The following is a 23,424-nucleotide window of genomic DNA, read 5'->3' as shown; positions in this document are numbered from 1 at the left end:
CTTGGAGTTTGACAAAAGGCACCTAAAGACTCTCAGACCATGGCCTGAATGCCAAGCATCATGTCTGGAGGAAACCTGGCACCATCCCTACAGTGAAGCATGGGGGTGGCAGCATCATGCTGTGGGGATGTTTTTCAGTGGCAGTGACTGGTAGACTAGCCAGGATCTAGGCAAAGATGAACGGGGCAAAGTACAGAGAAATTATTGATGAAAACCTGCTCCAGAGGAGCACTCAGGACCTCCGTTTGGGGTGAAGGTACACCTTCCAACTGGACAACGACCCTAAGCAGACAACCAAGACAACACAGGAGTGGCTTCGGGACAAGTCTCTGAATGTCCTTCAGGGCCCCAGCCAGAGCCTGGACTTGAACCCATTTCTGGAGAGACCTGAAAATACCTGTGCAGCAACACACCCCATCCAACCTAACAGAGCTTGAGATGGTCTGCAGAGAAGAATGGGCGACTTGATGCAGTAATCACTGTCAAAGGTGCTTCAACAAAGTACTGAGTAAAGAGTCTGCATACTTATGAAAATGTGATATTTCCGTTATTCTTATTTTATAAAATAGAAACATTTCTAAACCTGTTTTTGCATTGCCATTCCAGGGTATTGTGTGTAGATTAGGGGGGGGGGGGGGACATTTTAGAATATGGCTGTAACGTAACAAAATGTGGAGAAAGTCAAGGGGTCTGAATACTTTCATTCTAGTTCATGGAGAATTCCAAGATTGTATTGATCAGTGTTGGGAAAGCTACACAATGTGTACAAAATGCTCTTTCCCTGACAGACTGACCAGGTGAATGCTATGATCCCTTATTGATTTAACTTGTTAAATCCACTTCAGTGTAAATGAAGGGGAGGAGACAGGTTAAAGAGGATGTTTAAGCCTAGAGACATTTGAGACATGGATTGTGCATGTCAAATCAAATCAAATTTTATTTGTCAGATACACATGGTTAGCAGATGTTAGTGCGAGTGTAGCGAAATGCTTGTGCTTCTAGTTCCGACAATGCAGTAATAACCAACAAGTAATCTAGCTAACAATTCCAGAACTACTACCTTATAGACACAAGTGTAAGGGGATAAAGAATATGTACATAAAAATATATGAATGAGTGATGGTACAGAGCGGCATAGGCAAGATACAGTAGATGGTATTGAGTGCAGTATATACATATGAGATGAGTATGTAAACAAAGTGGCATAGTTAAAGTGGCTAGTGATACATGTATTACATAAGGATGCAGTAGATGATATAGAGTACAGTATATACGTATACATATGAGATGAATAATGTAGGGTATGTCAACATTATATTAGGTAGCATTGTTTAAAGTGGCTAGTGATATATTTTACATCATTTCCCATCAATTCCCATTATTAAAGTGGCTGGAGTTGAGTCAGTGTGTTGGCAGCAGCCCCTCAATGTTAGTGGTGGCTGTTTAACAGTCTGATGGCCTTGAGATAGAAGCTGTTTTTCAGTCTCTTGGTCCCAGCTTTGATGCACCTGTACTGACCTCGCCTTCTGGATGATAGCGGGGTGAACAGGCAGTGGCTCGGGTGGTTGTTGTCCTTGATGATCTTTATGGCCTTCCTGTGACATCGGGTGGTGTAGGTGTCCTGGAGGGCAGGTAGTTTGCCCCCGGTGATGCGTTGTGCAGACCTCACTACCCTCTGGAGAGCCTTACGGTTGTGGGCGGAGCAGTTGCCGTACCAGGTGGTGATACAGCCCAACAGGATGCTCTCGATTGTGTGCAGAGGGTGAATGGGCACGACAAAAGATTTAAGTGCCTTTGAACAGGGTATGGTAGTATGTGCCAGGCGCACCGATTTGAGTGTCAAGAACTGCAAAGCTGCTGGGGTTTTCACACTCAGTTTTCCCTGTGTATCAAGAATGGTGAAGACAGCTTGTCTGTCGAAACATTGGACATAAATATTTTTGCATCTGAGCTCCTAGAGTATGCGGTTCTCCGTTATTTAAAAAAAAGTGATCCACTCCGCTAGCCAGCACCTCGCCTAAATAGGTGTGAGTTTTTCACCTCTAGATTATCAAGAATGGCCCACCACCCAAAGGACAGCCAACCAACTTGGCACAACTGGGATGCATTGGAGTCAACATGGGCCAGCATTCCTGTGGAATGCTTTCGACTTCTTGTAGAGTCCATGCCCTGATGAAGTGAGACTGTTCTGAGGGCAAATAGGGGTGCAACTCAATATTAGGAAGGTGTGCCTAATGTTTTGTAAACTCGGTGTAGTTTACCTAGCTACCAATTGCTTCACACTGGTGGAAGTTAAGCTACCCTTAGAAAAAGAGTTTACTTTAACTAGCATTACTTTGAAAAAGTACTTCACTACAGCCAAACTACTTTGTGATTAAATCATATCCAAATCTGAAATGTCAGACTACAAATTGGAATAACTGATCACTCTGGAGTCAGATGTTAACAAAATTTTGCCTATTAAACAAACTGTTTCAAGTGAGAAATTCTTGCCTACTTCACTTTTTTCTAAAATAAAAAATACGTAGTTCCAGTAGTTAGCTACACGACAAAAAAAAGTTTGCTCTAAACACTACCAGTATTTTCATTTAGTTAACTACCAAGCTACTGCAAGAAGTTGTTAAATTGTAGTTCCAACACTGGTATAGATTTGACTAGATTAGTTCGCTGTCGTGTTGGAAATAAACATGTTGGTGATACAGATTAAAGGAAATAAACTATTGCATAGTCCCTGTTGTTAACCCCCCTCCCCTATAGTCTGTATTGAATAGTTAATTGCTCATGCACTTTCCAAAGTATAGCTGAGGGAGTACCATATCTATAGCCTACATAACCTGACATTTCTGGGGAGTAGCCAAACACAAAATCGGCACAATAATTTGTGTAGGGTAGGCCGGTGTGTACTCTGCAATTTGACAGTTTCTTCTCTTGAAATCAAACTGTATACAGGTTGGCTACATTTTAAAGTGAAGTTGATTGAATGAAAGTAACAGTTTTGGTACATAAGGCATTGTTACAAATCCCATTGGCTCTACAGTCGAGACCAGTAACATAACTCAAGCAAATTATAACAATGAAAAAGTAACAGTGAGAACAAATAACCACAGACAACTTAAAATCTACCATCAAACACTCATGGTTTGTTTATTTGGTAAACACACAGTAAAGAGGGGCAGGAAAAGTGTCTGAGCTGGACCCAAGGAAAGAAACAAATATATAAAAAAACTAATTTAAGTACTCGAGGCCAGCAAATCATATTGGTGTGTCTGAGCCCTTATAGAGGTCACTCGATTATAATAGATCACAATGGATAATAGATCATCTTTGTTTACTCTCCTCTGCCACTTATCGGTTTCCAGGTCATGGAGGAGAGCATACAGTTACTACTACACACATTTACAAGCATTTCGCTACATCTGCAATAACATCTGCTAAACACGTGTATGTGACCAACACAATTTGAAATGGCAAAAATTGTGAACACACCCTTTCTTTTAAAACCCAAATAAAATCATTCAACATCAAGTGAGATTTTGTTAAGAGATTTTGTTAAGACTAGCATGAACATTTTCCTCTACTGGCCCCTCCTTCTTCGGACGGATTTGATTCAGGAAGGGTGACTTGTTATTTTGTCATACTACCACACACAAATTGAGCTCCGTACTGCATCGCCATGCGCCTCCCAAATTGTATAACAATGCGGAGTGCTCCATATAGCTCGTATAGCTTCGCATTGACATGATTGGTTGACGGCAGGAGGTCCTGTATAAACACACACTTCCTTGACAACAGCTCTGCGCTGCTCAAGAAAGTACAAGAAGTATGAATGCCCTGACTTCTGCAGCAGCCATATCACCATAAATGCTGGTCGGATTGACCATGCAGCGGCTTTAAAGTGGAAGCATCCAGCTGCAGTATGCGCTGAGGCTGTGTGGTCTACAATACGCATGCGTCTCAAACGGTACGTGCGCACGCAACCTGTAAACCTTTTGGTTTCCTGTATCGAGTGAATCTAGCTTTGTTCCAAGGCGTTAGTGTGCTATGCAAATACCAGTCGACGCATTTGCTCTGGTCCAGGGCGTTATGTTATCCACTGTTAATTGTGCGGCGCTATTACTCTAGTTTCTCATTATGAATGTAATTTCACCACCCGACATCCTGTCTCATCTATTATGTCTGTGGCGTGAGAAGGTATCTGCTGGAGCCAGATCCTATTGAAACAAAGACAAGGGATTGTAATGATCTATCATGATCCTAGCCCTGTTTTCCGGTTGTGTTGTGAATGGTCGTTTATTTTTTTGTACGGTAGCGTAGAGAGAAGAGCGCGATAAATTCTAGTTGCAAGTGGCGCGCCCTTATGTAACGCAGTCACGCATCGTTTAGTGTTTAATTGTTTTAAATGTTTTTATTTAATCTTTATTTAACTAAGCAAGTTAGTTGAGAATTCTTATTTACAATGATGTCTTACCCCGGCCAAATCCGGACGACGCTGGGCCAATTGTGCGTCGTCCTGTGGGACTACCAATCACGACCGGATGTGATACAGCCTGGATTTGAACCAGGGACTGTAGTGTAGTAGACTAATTACAAAATTCCCATAGATTAGCACATTAAATGCCATGTAACTTTTAAGGGCAACGAGGAACCTAGAATTCAAATAAGAAAAAGGGAATCATTTAAGTGCAGACATTAAATAATAATAATATACTGTGATATAATTATGATAGCAACATAGGCTATAGGCCTATATCTTCTTCACTGACTTAAAGCATTATTGAGTTATTGTGTTAGACATAGGAACAGGGAAAGAAGTTAAAGGTGATCTATCATAGCATCTATGTAAACGCATATAAATTAAGTTCCTTGAGAGAAAAACATTTTACATTATTTGTAGCTGTAAAAACATATAAATGAAGTTCTTTGAGAGAAAAACATTTTACATTATTTGAAGCTGGAAAGTTGCTTGTTTACTTACAGACCCTACTAGACACCCTACTAGAATTTGAAGTCAAATGTCTACTGTTTGCTGATAATCTGGTGCTTCAGTCCCCAACCAAGGAGGGCTTAGAGCAGTACCTAGATCTTCTGCACAGATTCTGCCAGACCTGGGCCCTGACAGTAAATCTCAGTAAGACCAAAATAATGGTGCTCCAAAAAGGTCCAGTCGCCAGGACCACAAATACAAATTCCATCTAGACACCGTTGCCCTAGAGCACACAAAAAACTATACATACCCTGGCCTGAACATCAGCGCCACAGGTAACTTCCACAAAGCTGTGAACGATCTGGTAGACAAGGCTAGAAGGGCATTCTATGCCATCAAAGGGAACATAAAATTTGACATACCAATTAGGATCTGGCTAAAAATACTTGAATCAGTTATAGAACCCATTGCCCTTTATGGTTGTGAGGTCTGGGCTCCGCTCACCAACCAAGAATTCACAAAATGGGATTTTACAAAAATATCCTCTGTGTACAATGTAAAACACCAAATAATGCATGCAGAGCAGAATTAGGCTGATACCTGCTAATTATACAAATCCAGTAAAGTGCCGTTAAATTCTACAACCACCTAAAAGGAAGCGATTCGCAAACCTTCCTTAACAAAGCCATCACCTTCAGAGAGATGAACCTGGAGAATAGTCCCCTAAGCAAGCTGGTCTTGGGGCTCTGTTCACAAACACAAACAGACCCCACAGAGCCCCAGGACAGCAACACAATTACACCCAATCAAATCATGAGAAAACAAAAAGATAATTACTTGACACATTGGAAAGAATTAACAGAAAAACAGAGCAAACTAGAATGCTACAGTGCCTTGCGAAAGTATTCGGCCCCCTTGAACTTTGCGACCTTTTGCCACATTTCAGGCTTCAAACATAAAGATATAAAACTGTATTTTTTTGTGAAGAATCAACAACAAGTGGGACACAATCATGAAGTGGAACGACATTTATTGGATATTTCAAACTTTTTTAACAAATCAAAAACTGAAAAATTGGCCGTGCAAAATTATTCAGCCCCTTTACTTTCAGTGCAGCAAACTCTCTCCAGAAGTTCAGTGAGGATCTCTGAATGATCCAATGTTGACCTAATTGACTAATGATGATAAATACAATCTACCTGTGTGTAATCAAGTCTCCGTATAAATGCACCTGCACTGTGATAGTCTCAGAGGTCCGTTAAAAGCGCAGAGAGCATCATGAAGAACAAGGAACACACCAGGCATGTCCGAGATACTGTTGTGAAGAAGTTTAAAGCCGGATTTGGATACAAAAAGATTTCCCAAGCTTTAAACATCCAAGGAGCACTGTGCAAGCGATAATATTGAAATGGAAGGAGTATCAGACCACTGCAAATCTACCAAGACCTGGCCGTCCCTCTAAACTTTCAGCTCATACAAGGAGAAGACTGATCAGAGATGCAGCCAAGAGGCCCATGATCACTCTGGATGAATTGCAGAGATCTACAGCTGAGGTGGGAGACTCTGTCCATAGGACAACAATCAGTCGTATATTGCACAAATCTGGCCTTTATGGAAGAGTGGCAAGAAGAAAGCCATTTCTTAAAGATATCCATAAAAAGTGTTGTTTAAAGTTTGCCACAAGCCACCTGGGAGACACACCAAACATGTGGAAGAAGGTGCTCTGGTCAGATGAAACCAAAATTGAACTTTTTGGCAACAATGCAAAACGTTATGTTTGGCGTAAAAGCAACACAGCTCATCACCCTGAACACACCATCCCCACTGTCAAACATGGTGGTGGCAGCATCATGGTTTGGGCCTGCTTTTCTTCAGCAGGGACAGGGAAGATGGTTAAAATTAATGGGAAGATGGATGGAGCCAAATATAGGACCATTCTGGAAGAAAACCTGATGGAGTCTGCAAAAGACCTGAGACTGGGACGGAGATTTGTCTTCCAACAAGACAATGATCCAAAACATAAAGCAAAATCTACAATGGAATGGTTCAAAAATAAACATATCCAGGTGTTAGAATGGCCAAGTCAAAGTCCAGACTTGAATCCAATCGAGAATCTGTGGAAAGAACTGAAAACTGCTGTTCACAAATGCTCTCCATCCAACCTCACTGAGCTCGAGCTGTTTTGCAAGGAGGAATGGGAAAAAATTTCAGTCTCTCGATGTGCAAAACTGATAGAGACATACCCCAAGCGACTTACAGCTGTAATCACAGCAAAAGATGGCGCTACAAAGTATTAACTTAAGGGGGCTGAATAATTCTCCAGGTTCAAAGCTTTGACTATGTACAGACTCAGTGAGCATAGCTTTGCTGTTGAGAAAGGCAGCCGTAGGCAGATCTGGCTCTCAAGAGAAGGCAGGCTATGTGCAGACTGCCCACAGAAGGAGGTGGAAACTGAGCTGCACTTCCTAACCCCCTGACAAATGAATGACCACATTAGAGAAACATATTTCCCTCAGATTACACAGATTCACAAAGAATTTGAAAACGAACCCAATTTTGATAAACTCCCATATGTACTGGGTGAAATACCACAGTGTGCCATCACAGCAGCAAATTTGTGACCTGTTGCCACAAGAAACGGGCAACCAGTGAAGAACAAACACCATTGTAAATACAACCCATATTTATGTTTATTTATTTTCCCTTTTGTACTTTAACCATTTGCACATCGTTACAACACTGTATATATACATGATGACATTTGAAATGTCTTTATTATTTTGGAACTTCTGTGAGTGTAATGTTTACTTTTCATTTGATTGTTTATTTCACCTTTGTATATTATCTACTTCACTTGCTTTGGCAATGTTAACCTGTTTCTCATGTCAATAAAGCCCCTTGAATTGAATTGTGAGGTCCAACTCGGTGGAAAATCTGTCCCCCTCCAGCAGGTGGCATTTTTTCGTTGTTTCGCCAATCAAGCAAAGAGTTTTTGTATGGACGTCAATGAGAGTGTGGAATTAGGTCAACATATACATTAATGGTTTATTTGCTACGTGAGGTTTATTTGGTCGAATAAAGTTTCGTAATGCTTCAGGTTTCACTAGTGTACTGATATAAGTAGGACACGTGACATCCCGTCAGCTTTGAGAAGAAAATAACACCATATCGGAATTGTCTCGCGATGGCTATGACTATTTGGTTCACGTCAGTAGTTCTGATGAACCATTCTAGTTTATAAAACATAAGAATAATATTTGTGGCTAGAAACTCTAGAGATAATGTTTAACTTGTCAGCCGAAGTTGGAACTTGGGAGTGTTCCGAATCATTCATTTAATATCAGATTTTTTTTTTTTATAAACAAAAATGTAACATTAGACGTTAATCCCACAGATGTATATTTTTTTCGGTGAAAACAACAATAAATGAGGTTCAGCCGTCAACCTGGCCTGATATTGCGTACACTATCTATCTATTTCCTTCTCCTTACTGCGGGAGTGAAGGACACTGTGCCCGGTGTAGTTGTGTTGTCTGTTGGCTTGCAGAGCAAACTCTCCCATTTGAGCAGTGTAGACTGTATGACCGTGGCATCCAAATGGTTACGACCAATATTACAAGTTCTTTGTTGTGGAGGCTGCTACCCTACTACTCGAAATAAAATCATGTGGGATAGACCAAATTGGAGATGGTGACATTTCTATATGCTATTTATCCTTGCCCATCGAAATAAACATCACTTTATTTTAGTTTCTCAACAATACTGAACAAAAATATACGCAACATGCAACAATTTGAACGATTTTACTGAGTTACAGCTCATAAGGAAATCAGTCAATTGAAATAAATTCATTAGACCCTAATGGCACTGGGTTTCACATGACTGAGCAGGGTCACAGCCACTGGGGGAGCCAGTCTCAGCTGATCAGAATACTTTTCCCCCACAAAAGGGCTTTATTACAGATAGAAATACTCCTCAGTTTAATCAGCTGTCCGGTTGGCTGGTCTCAGATGATCTCGTAGGTGAAGAAGCCGGATATGGAGGTCCTGGGCTGGCATGGTTACACGCTGTCTGAGGTTATGAGGCTGGTTGAACGTACTGTCAACTTCTCTAAAATGACATTGGCGGCGGCTTATGGTAGAGAAATTAACATTAAATTATCTGGCAACAGCTCTGGTGGACCTTCCTGCAGTCATCATGCCAATTGCATACTCCCTCAGAACTTGACATCTGTGGCATTGTGTTGTGTGACAAAACTGCACATTTTAGTGGCCTTTTATTGTCCCCAGCACAAGGTGCAGCTGTTTAATGATCATGCTGTTTAATCAGCTTCTTGGTTTGCCACACCTGTCAGGTGGATGGATTATCTTGGCAAATGAGAAATGCTCACTAACAGGTATGTAAACATTTATGCTCAACATTTGAGAGAAATACGTTTTTTGTGCATATGAAACATTTCTGGGATATTTTATTTCAGCTCATGAAATATGAGACTAACACTTGTTGCGTTTATATTTTTGTTCAGTATCGCTGCATGCTGCAGTTGCCAGCTAGTCTGCATAAACTAGTTGGAAAAAGGTTTATCAGGGCGTCTGACTGAACCGAATCGTCTCCACACTGCACTCTCACGCACACGACATATCCTACGTCATAAATGTGGGCACCAGGCGTGTCCCTATACCCTCTCCTGACTGGAAAAACAATTGGCGTTAATGAGATGGGGGAACGTCATTGCGTTTGCACTCGTGATACTACGGTAGCATCCAAGGGGCGTACACACGATGTGTTGATAGAGGTATCTACTTCTCGTGTAAATCAGTTGTGTGCTGACTTCTATTTTATATTTTTGGGGCGTTGGGGGAAGAATGAAAAAGGTCTTCCACCAAAACGGACGAAATCATGAACGGCGCCGTATACATTTCGTTTTTTCAAGGTCAGCTGGAATCTGCACTAGAGGAAGTAGTGCAAGTCGCAGTACAGGAAATAACCAAGACTGTTGGGTCAAGCTTGACTTCTATGTTAATGAAAACGGCCGTCAAAGAACAAGAAAACCAACGACTTAAGTTAGAGCTTCAATCACTGGAGTTTGAATGTAATGGGGTAGAAAATGGAGCCGAATTCAACGGTGGCAGAGAAGACAACGCGGCCACGGATCGAACAAAGCCCGAGACACACACCCCCAGCCACAGCGCAGAGCGCGGCGTGTACGCAAACACTCTAAGACTGGATCAAAAATGTCGAGTAGTGGGTAAGGTTACTAGCTAGGCAAGGTTACTACCATGGCACCTAGAGGTTTCATCTTATACGTTTGAAACACAAGACAATAACACCATTATGTTGCCCTACAGTCTGTTTGATCGTAGACCTTTTGTTTATGTTTCTGTGGCACAACGTATCCACACACTCCGTTTACATAGGGTTGAAGTCAACAACAAAAAGGACAAAGCACCAGTATCTTGGTATGGGTTTCCGCATAGAGCAGAAAGTCTTGATGATGATGATGATAATAAGCAGAGTTGATATGTTAAGGTGACGTGCAGTAGTAGCCTGTAGCACACTGAGAATCAATGACCTGTGGTCAAATCTTCAGGATATGAAAAACGGTCGTTTTCATTTTGGTTCTATTACCTTGGTGTTCTGTTTGACTCAGGCATGTGTCCTTGTGAACAATGGTCTCTTGTCTCAAGAGGTGTACACTTGACAAAATTGGCCTCCTGACGCTTAATCATTGGCATCTGTGGTGACATTGTTGCCATTGAGATTGTTACAATGTACAGTTGTGGAATGACAACCAGTGACATCACCAACCTTGTCACTGGAGGTGTCGAGCAAACGGTTCACTGAAAGGCAGCACATCCATCCTCAATAATTTTTCCTATCAGTGAAAATGATAGGCCTACTTATTGACTACCCCTTAAAACATTATTCTCTGTAATTGAAGATTGGTTGTGATAAGAGGACTATCAGTGACATTGTTGAGCCTCAGCGCTGGCAGCAAAAGAACAGATGCCCCCCTCCCAATAATTCTCCAATGAAAGTCACAAGTGCAAACCACACCCACTCAGTTCTTAGAGAGGATACATTTAGGGAGAGGAGGGGTGTGAGATATAAAAGGGGGCAGGAGGAGACACTGGGCAAACTGTGTGTCATTGTGCCCCAAAATGCTGAGGCCATTGGCAGGCCTTCAACTCAATTTGCACCTTTTGGACAAAGCTGAGGCTGGAGCTGTACCTCGCCACTTAGCATAAAGCCATGGCTCTTATTTAGGTTGCGATGGCCAGGGAGGCCATTTTGATGTAAGTAAATGAATCCTGGCAGCATCATTCATACTTCGAACACCCACACAGGTAGCTCCTCATACAGTGCATGATGTCACACTTACACAATGCAACACAACAATTAGGCTAGTAGGCTTCTTCTTTGACTCTGCTCAATTACTATTTATATCCTGTGGTTTTAACAAAATGGCCACTTATAGAGACCATGCTGCTCATGGTTTTTACTATTGATTTCCAACTTGATTTTGTTTTCTTCCTCAGGGATTTGGACATGTAATCCATTCTCTTTTCTAGTTATGTAAGTTACTTTTTAAAAAATGTAAACTTTAACTAGGCAAGTCAGTTAACAAATTCTTCTTATTATCAATCCCTGTGTGTTTGTAAAACAGACCAGGTGTGTGTGTGTAAAACCCTGTTTGCTTTGTCAAAACAACAGTGTAGATCTAAGGTTGCCAGAAACCTACTAGACCTATGCTGTCATTGTCTGCTGCTCACCACAGCTTTCAAGCAGTTGCCATCCCACTCCTACTTTTTAGTTAAATCGCATCAATGAGTACGTTTACATGCACACTACTTTTTTATATTAAACTGATTTATAGCAGAAGGCCGAGTGTGGCATCAATCATGTAAACACCTTACTTTGCTTATCTTAATCGGTGTATGGTCATAATCGAAGTAAGCATGCATTGATTAAAACACCCGGTTTTCTGAGCAATCGGAATATTTAGGACATGTAATCGGTGTTCCAGCAGTGTATTTGGTCTACACATTTGCCAGCACCAGTAGCGCAAGCCTCCTTTTTTATGCGCAAGTGAATTGAGTTTGGAAGGACTGAAAGTATGCATCGTAGAAATAGTTTTCACATACAAACTTCATGTCCAAACATAGAACACGTCTTCACAAAAGTAACATGGTCACTGTGGCATAACTTTTATTTTGATTGCTGGTTGTTGTTGTTGTTGTTGTATATATCAAAAGTCCCATGTGATGCCTGATTTCAGATGTCATGTAAATAACATTTATTAGTGAAATTGTTCTTTATGTAAACATTTTATAGCTGCAAAATTTAACTTATTGTGCATCCTGACCAAATTCACATAGAAAAGTGAGCTACTTATCTGTCATTCATATTGAAAGCCTAAAAAAGCGGTAGATCTGTTCCGTGTGCATTATTTCTATGCTTCCCATTCTTAATTAAGTTTTGTTTTTGCGTCTCTTGGTTTTGTACACCAGCTTCAAAAAGCTGAAAATACAATATTTTTGGGTTATGGAAAATATCTTTCACAGCGGTTTGGATGATACAATTTATTCTCTACACTACGGTTGCTTGTTTTGTCACAAACTGAAATTAGGCGAACTATTAGATGTATTATTTTTTTAGCACCCAGGAAATGGCAGAGGGATTTCTGCATAGTGCATCTTTTTAAACAATCTATTCTATTAATCTGACTATCCACAATCTTATTATTGTGTGCATGAAACTGTGATCAATGACTAAGTAGTTTAGTTCAGTTTATTCTCAGCTTTATCTGTAACTAAGACCTAACACCATCTATGTGCGGCGATAGATATGTAAAATGTTTTCTCACCATATTTTGCACAACTTGTTTTACATTTAGAACTTGTGGTTAAGAACGGGGTGAGAGTCATCGTGTGTGTAGGCCATTGTGTGATTCAATATGCCGCCTAGGCTTTCTACTACACAGGTGTTAATTCTTAGAGTAGCCTGGCTCATTTGTCAGATATCATCATGGAGATATTTGTATGATTGGAGATGTTTGAAAATATCAAGTGTGGTAATTGATTTAGCTTCAAAACCATTATGGGATCGGTGAGAACTTGCTCGACTATTTCAGGGAAATGTTTACCACTCCCAAATTATACCTATTGCAAAGGGAGATGTGACCCGAGCTATCTGAGCAATAATGCCTTCTCGTGGTATTATAAATCATTCCTTTCAATATTTTACTGCTCGATGTAAGCAGATTTAATTATAGTAATGCACTCATATTGAATATAACTAATTTATTGTCATTGCCACCATGGATGAAATGCCCAATAAAACCCGCCTCAACATTTTAAACTGTTTTGATTGGTTGCTGTTACAAATATACACCAATCCCAAACTGAGAAATTGGCATTTTATAAGGAAAGCTCAAATCTGTCCCCTAGACACACATATTTTTTGGGTCTCATATGGTTGTTATCAATCAAGTGATTTTCAGTCTGGCAGTGCTACAACAATTCAATCAAGAGCCATGGCTGAGATCTGTAACTTTAGACTCGTTGTATTGCGTAGGCAAAAATTAATGCCCATTGCTGGTTGCTAAAAAATGGTTCATCTCAAAGGATGCAGAGTAAAATTCATTATGGGATGACAATGTTTTTCTTAGTGTTTTGGGCCCCCCATAAAAGGGGCACTGTGTGTATGTAACATATGTAGGCTAGAGAAATGCTTATGATAACAATGCTGTACAACCAAGGGATCTCGGATCATTTGTGTAAAGCAGGCATGGACATTCAAAAGGACTCAATGGCTGTTGTTTTTCCAATTCTAATGGCTGAGCCTAAAATAGGCCTTAACATTTTAAATGGATGAGGCACCATTTTATCCAAAACAAATTTGGAAATAGTGTGGTTTGTAAATTCATTGCACAATGCACTTTTGTGTTATTTGATTAAAACCGCGACACAAATAATTGCAGCCTTAGTCATTTGCATAGCAAAAAGAGTCGTTTGGAGAGACGTTTCCTTGTAAGGATACGGGGTTGTTTTTGCCTACTGTGTTCAACAAATATCCTAGAATGACAGCATCGTGCGCAACGCATTTTTTATTTTTTTTTGCCTTGATCAGTGGCAGCTTTCAAATGTGTCACTATTTATCTACAAACATACCAGCCATTGATCTATGCCTCATTATTTCCTCTTTACACACAACAGGTTTTTATTTCTACTTTCCTGTCCATTATTTACATAAGGAAATGCTTATCGTTAAAGACAGTAGACTAATTCTGATGGCTATTTTGTGTCCATGTCCTTCTCTGCAGGTCAGCTCAAGATGGTCATGGAGCATGTGCTGGAGTTTGCTGTGTGCGAGCTGACCAAAATTGTGGAGGCCAGTTTCGATGACCTGCTCCTGGAGCTGACCAGGAAAGAGCGGGAGCACATCGCTCTAGAGGAGCAGTTGCGCCACTTGACGCACCAGGAGAACAGGAAGGGCGGGGTGTCGAGGAGGAGTGGGTCGGAAAACAACACAGCGTTCCCCAGCGGCTCAGAGGACACCCGGCAGGAATCCAGAAACGTCACAGTCAAAATTGTCCGAGAACAAAGAGAGCAAACTGAGACAACAAATGGTCTGTGTTTGAACCTTAACATGATGTTCTACTCAACATGATAATCAACTCCAGGCTTTATTTACAGTCCCAAATGTAACACACACACATAATCTGAGGATGCTTGCTATGATACCAATCAAATCCCACAGCACTGGAGGTTATGCTTATAGGGATGGAAAGTGCCAAGACTCGGCATCTCCTCTGCCTATACATTCAATTACTTGTGAGAGGCCAGTAACCTCCTGTTCATGTTTTCAAGTTGCAACTCAATGCCACAGGGTAAATCCATTTGAATTCAATCACTTTTTGATAGCACCCCTTTTGATTTGAATGAAACCTTCCATACATATTTGCCCATTGTAGATGTGCTAAGAAAATACCATGAGGCATCCATGTCTTCATTACTGGAAAAGATCAACTGCTGAGTTTCATTTAAAAGCTTACAAACGGGGTTGTCAATCAATTTGATAATTCCCTGGGGGAAAAAAGGTTTATATATATAATATGTTAACTTTAAAAGGTATTCATTTTTTCTTAAAATTCTCGTGTTGTGTCTTAGACCATATTTTACATAATCTGAAGTTGTTGTAGTGTGCCCGTCATCGGTTGAGACACATGTTCTTGAATACAGCATGGGTGTCATGTTTTAGCTGATAAATGTACAGAAACTGGAATGACATTTCTAACGTGCAAATGGTACCACACAGATGGAGGTCCACACATCAGAGAATGTTGACTTGAATGGGAATATCTGTTTTACATTGTACTGTCAATCCTTCATAGGAAACCTATTGAAATCATATAGATAATAGACATAACCATTTAAGTTGACAGTGGATGGACCGGTGGCAGTCTTTCTGGTACTAATTAGAAGTAAAACATTCAATGTAAATGTCAATGGTGTAGCAGCTAAATTGCAGTGATCTGAAGGGACATGTCCATTCTGATTTCTACGATCGAAATTACACCCAACCTGTATTTAAGAGCATGTGTCTCAACTGACGGCGGGCACAACATAACCTCAGATAATGTAAAGTCGGCTCTAAGTTACAACATGCTAATATGAAGAAAAAAAATTGCCACATGCTTTTATATAATTGACGTTAAAGGTACATTTAAAAAACGTTTTTTGTTGACATTTATCGAGAAACTGTAAAATAGTTTGACAACCCTTTTTTTTGTAAGCTTTTAAATGATATCAAACTCAACCATTTATCTTTTCTAGTGATGAAGAAATGGATGTCTCATAGTTTACAAAATGGGTAAACTTTGAGCACCTTTATCTCTGAAAAGTTACTTTCTGACCACTTCATCCTTGGGCAAACAAAGTTTTTATTTAAATGAAAAGGGATGCTGTCAAAAAGGGATTGAATTCAAATGGATTTACACAACATAGTAAAATGAATACAAGGGTATTGTTAATCTCGGGCACACTTCATTTTAAATATCAATTTAAACGCATCAAGTTAGCTTCATTTCTGGTGCTGAAAATAAGCTTGTGTAAGTAGTCAGACTGGAATAAGAAAACAGGAATAAAAACAGGAATAAGAGTCAATATGGACTAACCAGAGCACCGAGGCACCATTTAAAAAAAAATAATAATAATAATAATGTTCATGTGTTTCATAACCATGTTGTAAGCCATGACTTTCACACACCAGTCCTCTGAATCAGTTGAACTGGTCAATTGACCTATTTAGTAGCTGTCAAAATGGGAGCTGAAGCTCCCCTGTTATAGTTAACTATTAACAGTGTCAGTGCCAAATAGTTGCTCCAGTTAAACCCCTGCAGTCTGTTACGTATATTTGGCGCCATGTACAGTAGATATAAGTTTCCCACTACTCTTAGGAGTCCAGTCTTATACTTGTGCTGGTAATACTGCTTAGATATTATTAAGCCGGTTCACTATAAGCAAACACTTCCTATGTGTATATTGCCTTGGGTCTCTTAATATAAGCATTTTTGTAAAAATGGATCAATTTTGAAATGTACTGCATTAGAAATAACTGCTATAATGATGAAAATAATCACTGAATGTGTTAACTGCTTCTTCAGGTGCAATGATGTATGAACACAAACATGCACGTGTGCTGTTTTTATAAATATTTGTCAGTGTTTGTATCCACATCATGGATAGGTTTTGCACTTTTATTCCAGTTCAGTTGTCTTGTTTTTGTTCCTTTCTCCCTCTCACTGTGCAGACAGTGACAAGAAATCTGTCCTGACCACAGCCCGTGTGAATTGTACTTGTTTTCCAGTTCAGGTTTGTCTTCTCAGATTTGTTGCTCTCTCTCCCTCTCTCTGTGTGTAGACAGTGACAAGCAGGCTGTCCTGACCGTAGCCCAGGACTGGGTCCCCATCCTGGACAAGGTGTTTGGGCAGAAGTGGTGCAGCGACCTGTGGCAGATCAAAGAGCTGGCTTCAGGGAAGGGGGGTGAGGAGAGGACTGGGGGATCTGGACTGGGGATTGTGGGCTCCTTCCCCAGTCTGAACGCCCTGATCCGTGAGAACCTGGAGCCCGCCCCCACTAGCCCCCTGCAGGACCCCCAGTGGATGCCTCTGGAGGACATGGAGGTCCTCTCCTCGACCTTGGACACTCCGCAAGACCCTCCTGCTACCATAAGCGCTAAAGGTGCTCATGGGAACTACTGAACTGATGCCCCTACGTGACATGGCCAGTTGCGTGCACGCTTACTCTTAAGTCCTATGACTCTTTATGCTTAATTTTGTGTTATATTTAGATATGTGTTCTCCTTAATGTGTATTCTCTTAGTCTAGTACAAAAGCAGAGCGCTGTAGCTTCCTTGTCACATCCTCCTGGACCAATTGTCTTTCCTTCCCTATTATTAAAAACTCTGCCAGCCTTTGTTGCCTTTAATCTTCATTTCACTTGCTCTCTTTTATTTCTATCCCTCCATCTGTGTTTCAGTTGAGGAGTCCCTCAGGTCTCCGTCGATGCTTCACCGGCTCCTCACACTCCCCGCTCAGCTCCTAGACGAGGACGAGAACGCCATGGACACCATTCCGCTGCTCGCCGACGCTTCCCCCGGCAGAGCAGCTGAGCGACGGCAAAACACAGAATCGCCTAACCAGAGCTGCCCATCTCCTCCCAAGAAAAAGGTTGCTGTTTCACTGGAGGAGGAGGAGGAGGAAGAGAAGGAAGACAAAGGGACGACGACGCTGGACTCAAAGGTGAAGACCGTGCCTGTCAAAGGCAGGAAGGCTCACGAGTGTAAAGAATGTGGCAAGAAGTTCAGCCGGGCGCCGCTCCTGAAAGCTCACCAGCAGACTCATATCACCACAGCAATGGCGATGACGCCAGCAATTTGCTGCTCAAAGTGCGGGAAACGCTTCTCCAAGGCATCCCGGCTACAGGCGCACATACGAACTCACACTGTGAAAAAGTCCTGAGAAGGGAATTGGAAGATTGAAGAAGAAAAAAAAGTCGCTCTTCAGTCCATATCTCACAAATAGCCATAGTAGCAGGATGGTCACCGGTATTCGAGTTCATACATTTGAGTTCACTTTAAGTACCTTACAAGTTGGGAATCGGAGGCATTTTTTTCATGTTGCTGATTTGAAGGTACAGTTTTTGCTGACAGCTGTATGTTTCTTAATTGTTACCACCATTTTGATTCCTTACATGTGGCGACAAGGTAAATACTTTGTAATCATTTGGGATTGGATCTGGCTGGTAGTTGTGGTTAGTATCACCATTTTACATTATGTATAGCATGGGACAGTGGTGCTCACAACAAGCAATGAAGTGACCTTTTTTAAGTGCTCTTTTTAGTTTTCTCAGTATACTTTTCTACATTTTTTTGGGGAATATCAAACTGGTCTCTTTGTGCTTTATTATTTCACATCAAAGTTATTTGCTATACCGGAGGCCATGATCTTGGCTTTTGTGGACTGCAATTTCAATAAACAGTACACTGATTTGTGAGAATTGTATCTTTCAGTTGCAGACGCGTTGTCTCAAGTCGAATGTGAAACGCTACTCGTCTTTTTCCCGGTGCTACAAGCAGTGACTCACGTTCAAAGGAGGGGAGAGCGATGGACTGCTGGAGTCAATAGCAGATGTCATACCTTTGTTTTGCTTACCTCTGAATGTGAATCTCTGTACAGATGGAAATAACCTGGTATTTCTCTTTACCTTCTTCATGCAATTCACTATTTACAGTCCTCACTTGACAGTATTTTTATTTTTCACTCAACATAAATACCTCCTTAAAAACACTCAAATGTTTGATAAAGGTATTGTTACGTTGGTAGCCCTTTTTGTTTTTTATAAAGAACCACAGATTCAGAGTCTGCAGACCTCTAGTTGATGACTAGCACGAGCTGTGTGACATATCACAATGGTCCATCTTGGGCTTTTCTATATCCTGTCTGCCCTGGAAGGACCATTCCTGACACAAGTCTAAGACGATAGTGAGGTAAAGAACGGAATCTTGCCCTCGTGCTGATTGCGGAAGGCTGAGTTCTCAAGTGTCATGGGATGTAGAGAAATACCATATTGATGAGAAACACTTTTTGGTTTGCTTTGTCTTGTTTGACCTCCGAATGAGTCAAATGGATGTGGAGCATCTGATTGGACATCGGGAATATTGTTTCTGCTCATATGGCCATGCCTAACAGAATACTTTGTTGGGAACATAAAATATTGAAGGGATGGGTCATTCAAATAAGGGATGTGGGGGGTTGAGGGGCAGGGTTGTATAGACTTTGGAGACTTACAGGTGTTTGCAGGACTGCTCTTGGCCTCCGAAAAGATATCTGTAGAAGGGCAAACACTGTTAAGGAATCTGGCAGAGGGTCTTAAAGTATCGTAGCGTCTTCCCATTTTGATTGTGCTTTGTATCTTGTAGATGCGTCTGCAGTTTCTAGTGCTGAGTGATTTGTGCTTTTTGAGGACGGTTTCGGTTCAATTATGAAAAAATAATCACGGTTTTAAGTTGGAAAAAAATAACATTACATGCATTATGTAGGTTGATTGCTGTAACACAGAATAAAATAATTAAGGTCCCATGATGGTAGCGACTGCCCATTTATCACTTAATTCACATAATTTATTCACATTACTTTAATAAAATATTTCAGTTGTGTATATTACATGTTTTATTTGATGGCTTTATTATTTAATTCCAAGTCATCTCAAATCTCTATGGAGCAGCTGCCTAAGCTGTCTGACAAAATTACTATTTTAGTAGTTCTTCAAAGTAAGGTAGAATTTTATGACTGCTAAATACCAACTATCAATCACTTAAGATCATGTATTTTCAGGTAGAGATACCTCGCTTAGCTGACGTAGCAGGCGTAAAATAAACACACAGGTGGGACAAGTAGACACTCAATGTATTTTGGTCATAGTAGTTAATTACCACATTTTCTGCACCTAAACAATGTAGAATATTGGCATGTTTGAAACTGCAACTCCCTACTATATTGCACAGTTTAGGCTTGATCTGATTTATCTGTAGAGAAACGTTGTAATGTGCACATTGAGCTCACAGAAGAAGAAAAAATGGAATTCAAATCATTTTGCCATCTGTCAATTTTACCATCAGTCAAAATAACTGAAATGATGGTTAATCGCTCTGCACAAAGCATTAATGTAATAGCAAGCAATACTGTGTACCATTGACAACATGGTAATGTTACCTATTTGTGGCAAAGCCAGTAACCTTTTGTTGAAGATGTGCCTGTACTTCAAACAACAATCGATGCAAAGAAATCCTCAAATCGGCTCTGTAATCCACAGGATTTTTTTTGTCTTCCTCAGGGAAGGTTGTTTCTGTGGCTCTGTTTCCAAGAGATCAGGTCACACTTCTACACTAGAGGGGGAAACCCATGGCAACATCCCAATCCATTGTAAAAAATAAAATGTGTATATATATTTTTTTTTTTTTGTTTTAAGTGCCCTCTTGCCCACTGACTTTTTCTGTTAAAGTAGTCGTACTTACGCTGTTTCGAAATGTTCCTCCTGTGCTATCTTTTTGCGTTTTGGTTAATTGTAGCCACAGATTACATCTTAGTTTACACTCCCTTGTGCTTTGCCTCATGTAAGTCCTTGACATAAGTGTAGATAGTTTAATTACTATGTATCAGGACCATGTGTTCTATCAGAATCTGAGAAGACAATGGATTCCAAAATATTTTGGTCTTTTATTCAGGTCAAACCAGCATTAAAGTTTACATGGGTACAATTTAAAAAATGGTTTGGTACACAACCTCTCATCTTCAACTGTAACCAATTTAAAGAAATTGCATGCAATGTCTTCACATTTTTACAAGGCAAAATGTATGAAAATATATGGAGAGAGAATTTCCCTCTGTGTCTTCAGGGTTGTAACCAATGTGCAAATTTAGGATTTTGAAGTGTTTTAAGGACTTGTCTCTCAGGCTGCGTTTACACAGGCAGCCCAATTCTGATCTTTTCCCCAATTATTGGCAAAAGAGCTGAACTTATTATTGGACAAATATAATTGGCCTGCCTGTGTAAACACAGCCTAAGACTGAAACATTGTAGAGACCCTCAAAGGCTTTAAGTGGTAGGAAATGTATGTTGCTGATTGTATTTGCAGCCAGTGCTCCACACTTGCAATTAATGTATTGTTATTGATTATTAGCCTATGCTTTGTCCTAGTATCTAGAACTCACATAGTGCACTTCATTCCCACTAAAAGCAGTGTCTTGTAAAGTCACATCACCACTCAAAACACGTTTGTGCTCCGCAGTAAGCTAACCTTGAACAATGCTGAATCTGTTTATTGCTTTTCTATGGTAGGAAAAAGACAGGAGTGGGTTATGGCTATCTAGCACTTCCCTCTCGTATTCTGTTGCTGTTTCGTCTCCTAATGCCCGCTAAGCGCAATCCACCTCTTGAAACAGTTGTGACGACTGTGTTCAACAGGTAACTCATTTAGTAGTTTTTGCTTTTGCTAATGAATCACCCAGCCACTTTTTTTTCAAATGCCTACTGACATGTTATCTTTCCGTTACTTTACAAGACCTCTGTACCTCGTGTTGAATATCAGAAAAGAGTAAACACCGCAAATTGGTTATTTTAAACATTACCTCAACATTATCACAAATTTAAATAGTTTTCTGCATGACAGAATAGTGTTTGACTGGCGTTAACTGGCACAACCTTAAGGATTCCTACCAAAACAGTTCACTATTTAGCATATTCTCTTGCCTTGTCTCATGGACATACAGGTAACTGCCACAATAATGGAAACACTTGAGTAAATGAGGAATACAAAGTATAGTGAAAGCAGGTATTTCACAACCCATCATGCTTAGGGTAATGCATAAAAATCCTGGGCAGGCCATTATTTTGGCTACCATGGCAATGCCCCAATAGGATGACAATGTCCCCATCCACAGGGCAAGAATGGTCACTGAATGGTTTGAAGAGCATGAAAATAAACCATATGCCATGGCTGACTTAGTCACCAGATCATAACCCAATTGGACAATTTATTTCTCATGGAAGAATGGTGTCTCATCCCTCCGATAGAGTTCCCGACACTTGTAGAAACTATGCCAAGGTGCATTGAAGCTAGTTCTGGGTTGTGGTGACCCAAGACCCTATTGAGACGCTGTATGTTGGTGTTTCCTTTATTTTGTCAGTTACCTCTTTGTAAGGTTGCAAACATTGATGGGACCACAGAATAAATGTTATTTAGTTACCTGGCAAGAAATATAGGACATTTAATTCCATACACATTTGTCACAGAGACAACTATTTGTTACAGTTGCACAACTGTACAATTACAATATGATAAGATGTGCAGAAAGATGGTAGCCTTATATGTTTAGTCAGATATAGTGTTCTATCCGTATGCATGTAATAGAGGGATATAGTTATAGCCTACTAAGAGCATGCACACAGAGTTTGGTCTTCATTAAGAAGTGCATTCACTCGAGCATTGCATTATGGTAAAGAAATCTTGTGTGTCTTGCTTCTAGACATATTTATTCAGGTTATTTCCTGAAAAGTGGTTGAGTGGTTACCTTTTTAAAAGTAACATGAACTGAGTAAAAGCCTCATCCTGATTTGAACCAAATGTGAAGGAGGAGGTGCAAAATGATTAAAGAAGGGACTTCAAATGAATTGTGGTGCTACATTTGAAAGAGGTAATTAAAGGGAGTAGACGTATTTTATGTGTTTTTCAAATTTGTGGTTTTGGTTGTGTATGTTTTATTTCTTAGAAGTATTAGAATGATGTTTGTAATCCAGGGAACGTGCAGATTTCAAATTGACATCCAAATTCTAAAATGATTTCAGATAAGGATTTTATTTATTTTATGTTCCATTCGTGACATTGTTAAATTGTTTTAGTTCTTCACTCAATTCTATTCTGATAAGATGTGATCAATTGTAGGACATACAGATGTAGGATATTAATTTGAGCCAGTTTGCTACAGCAGGAAAATAATCCTGCAGCAACAGGAAATTTGAATTATGTGTATTATAATTAATGGACATTTTTGTAGGGGTTGATACATTTTTCATGAGGGAAAATCAGGTCGGAAATTTCAAAGTGGAAATGACAAATTTCTGATGTCTTTTTACACCTCAAATTATCGACACGTTTTAAGTGTCCTGCATTGCAACAAAGTTATCCTGCAACAGGGTGATCAAATGAAGATCCTATATCTGTATTTCTTTTATAATTTGGCATGCTGAAGCTAGATTTTGCCAAATTGTAAAGTAGTTTGGTTTCTGGATTTCTTCAAAACAAGAGAGCACTTCTGAAATGCCATTCATGCCAAGTCAACTCTGCCGAGATTATGTAGGCAATGTGACGTTGTGTTATACCCATTAGAAATTAACAACTGGGTACTTAGTGTAAGACAAATAAATGTTAACAATCAAC

General features: G+C 40.2%; 1 protein-coding gene across 3 annotated transcripts; it reads left to right on the top strand.

Moving 5' to 3' along the window:
• The first annotated feature begins 3,799 nt into the window (after positions 1 to 3,799).
• LOC109898360 (zinc finger protein SNAI1) lies at positions 3,800 to 23,424 on the top strand. 3 transcript variants are annotated; one of them, XM_020493313.2, is made up of 4 exons: positions 3,800 to 3,961; positions 14,249 to 14,554; positions 16,848 to 17,168; positions 17,466 to 23,424. In XM_020493313.2, exons 2-4 carry the CDS (start codon positions 14,260 to 14,262, stop codon positions 17,945 to 17,947), a joined length of 1,098 nt encoding a protein of 365 aa, XP_020348902.1. In that variant the 5' UTR covers positions 3,800 to 3,961; positions 14,249 to 14,259; the 3' UTR covers positions 17,948 to 23,424. The 3 variants fall into 3 exon arrangements, with proteins under 3 accessions (XP_020348902.1, XP_031683100.1, XP_031683101.1); XM_031827240.1 differs by lacking the exon at positions 3,800 to 3,961 and adding an exon at positions 9,611 to 10,171; XM_031827241.1 differs by lacking the exon at positions 3,800 to 3,961 and adding an exon at positions 10,995 to 11,219.

Source organism: Oncorhynchus kisutch, linkage group LG6, assembly GCF_002021735.2.
Source record: "Oncorhynchus kisutch isolate 150728-3 linkage group LG6, Okis_V2, whole genome shotgun sequence".
In the NCBI taxonomy this organism is placed as follows: Eukaryota; Metazoa; Chordata; class Actinopteri; order Salmoniformes; family Salmonidae; genus Oncorhynchus; species Oncorhynchus kisutch.
The sequence above is the reverse complement of the archived record's forward strand: the minus strand, read 5'-3'. Positions and strand labels throughout refer to the sequence as shown.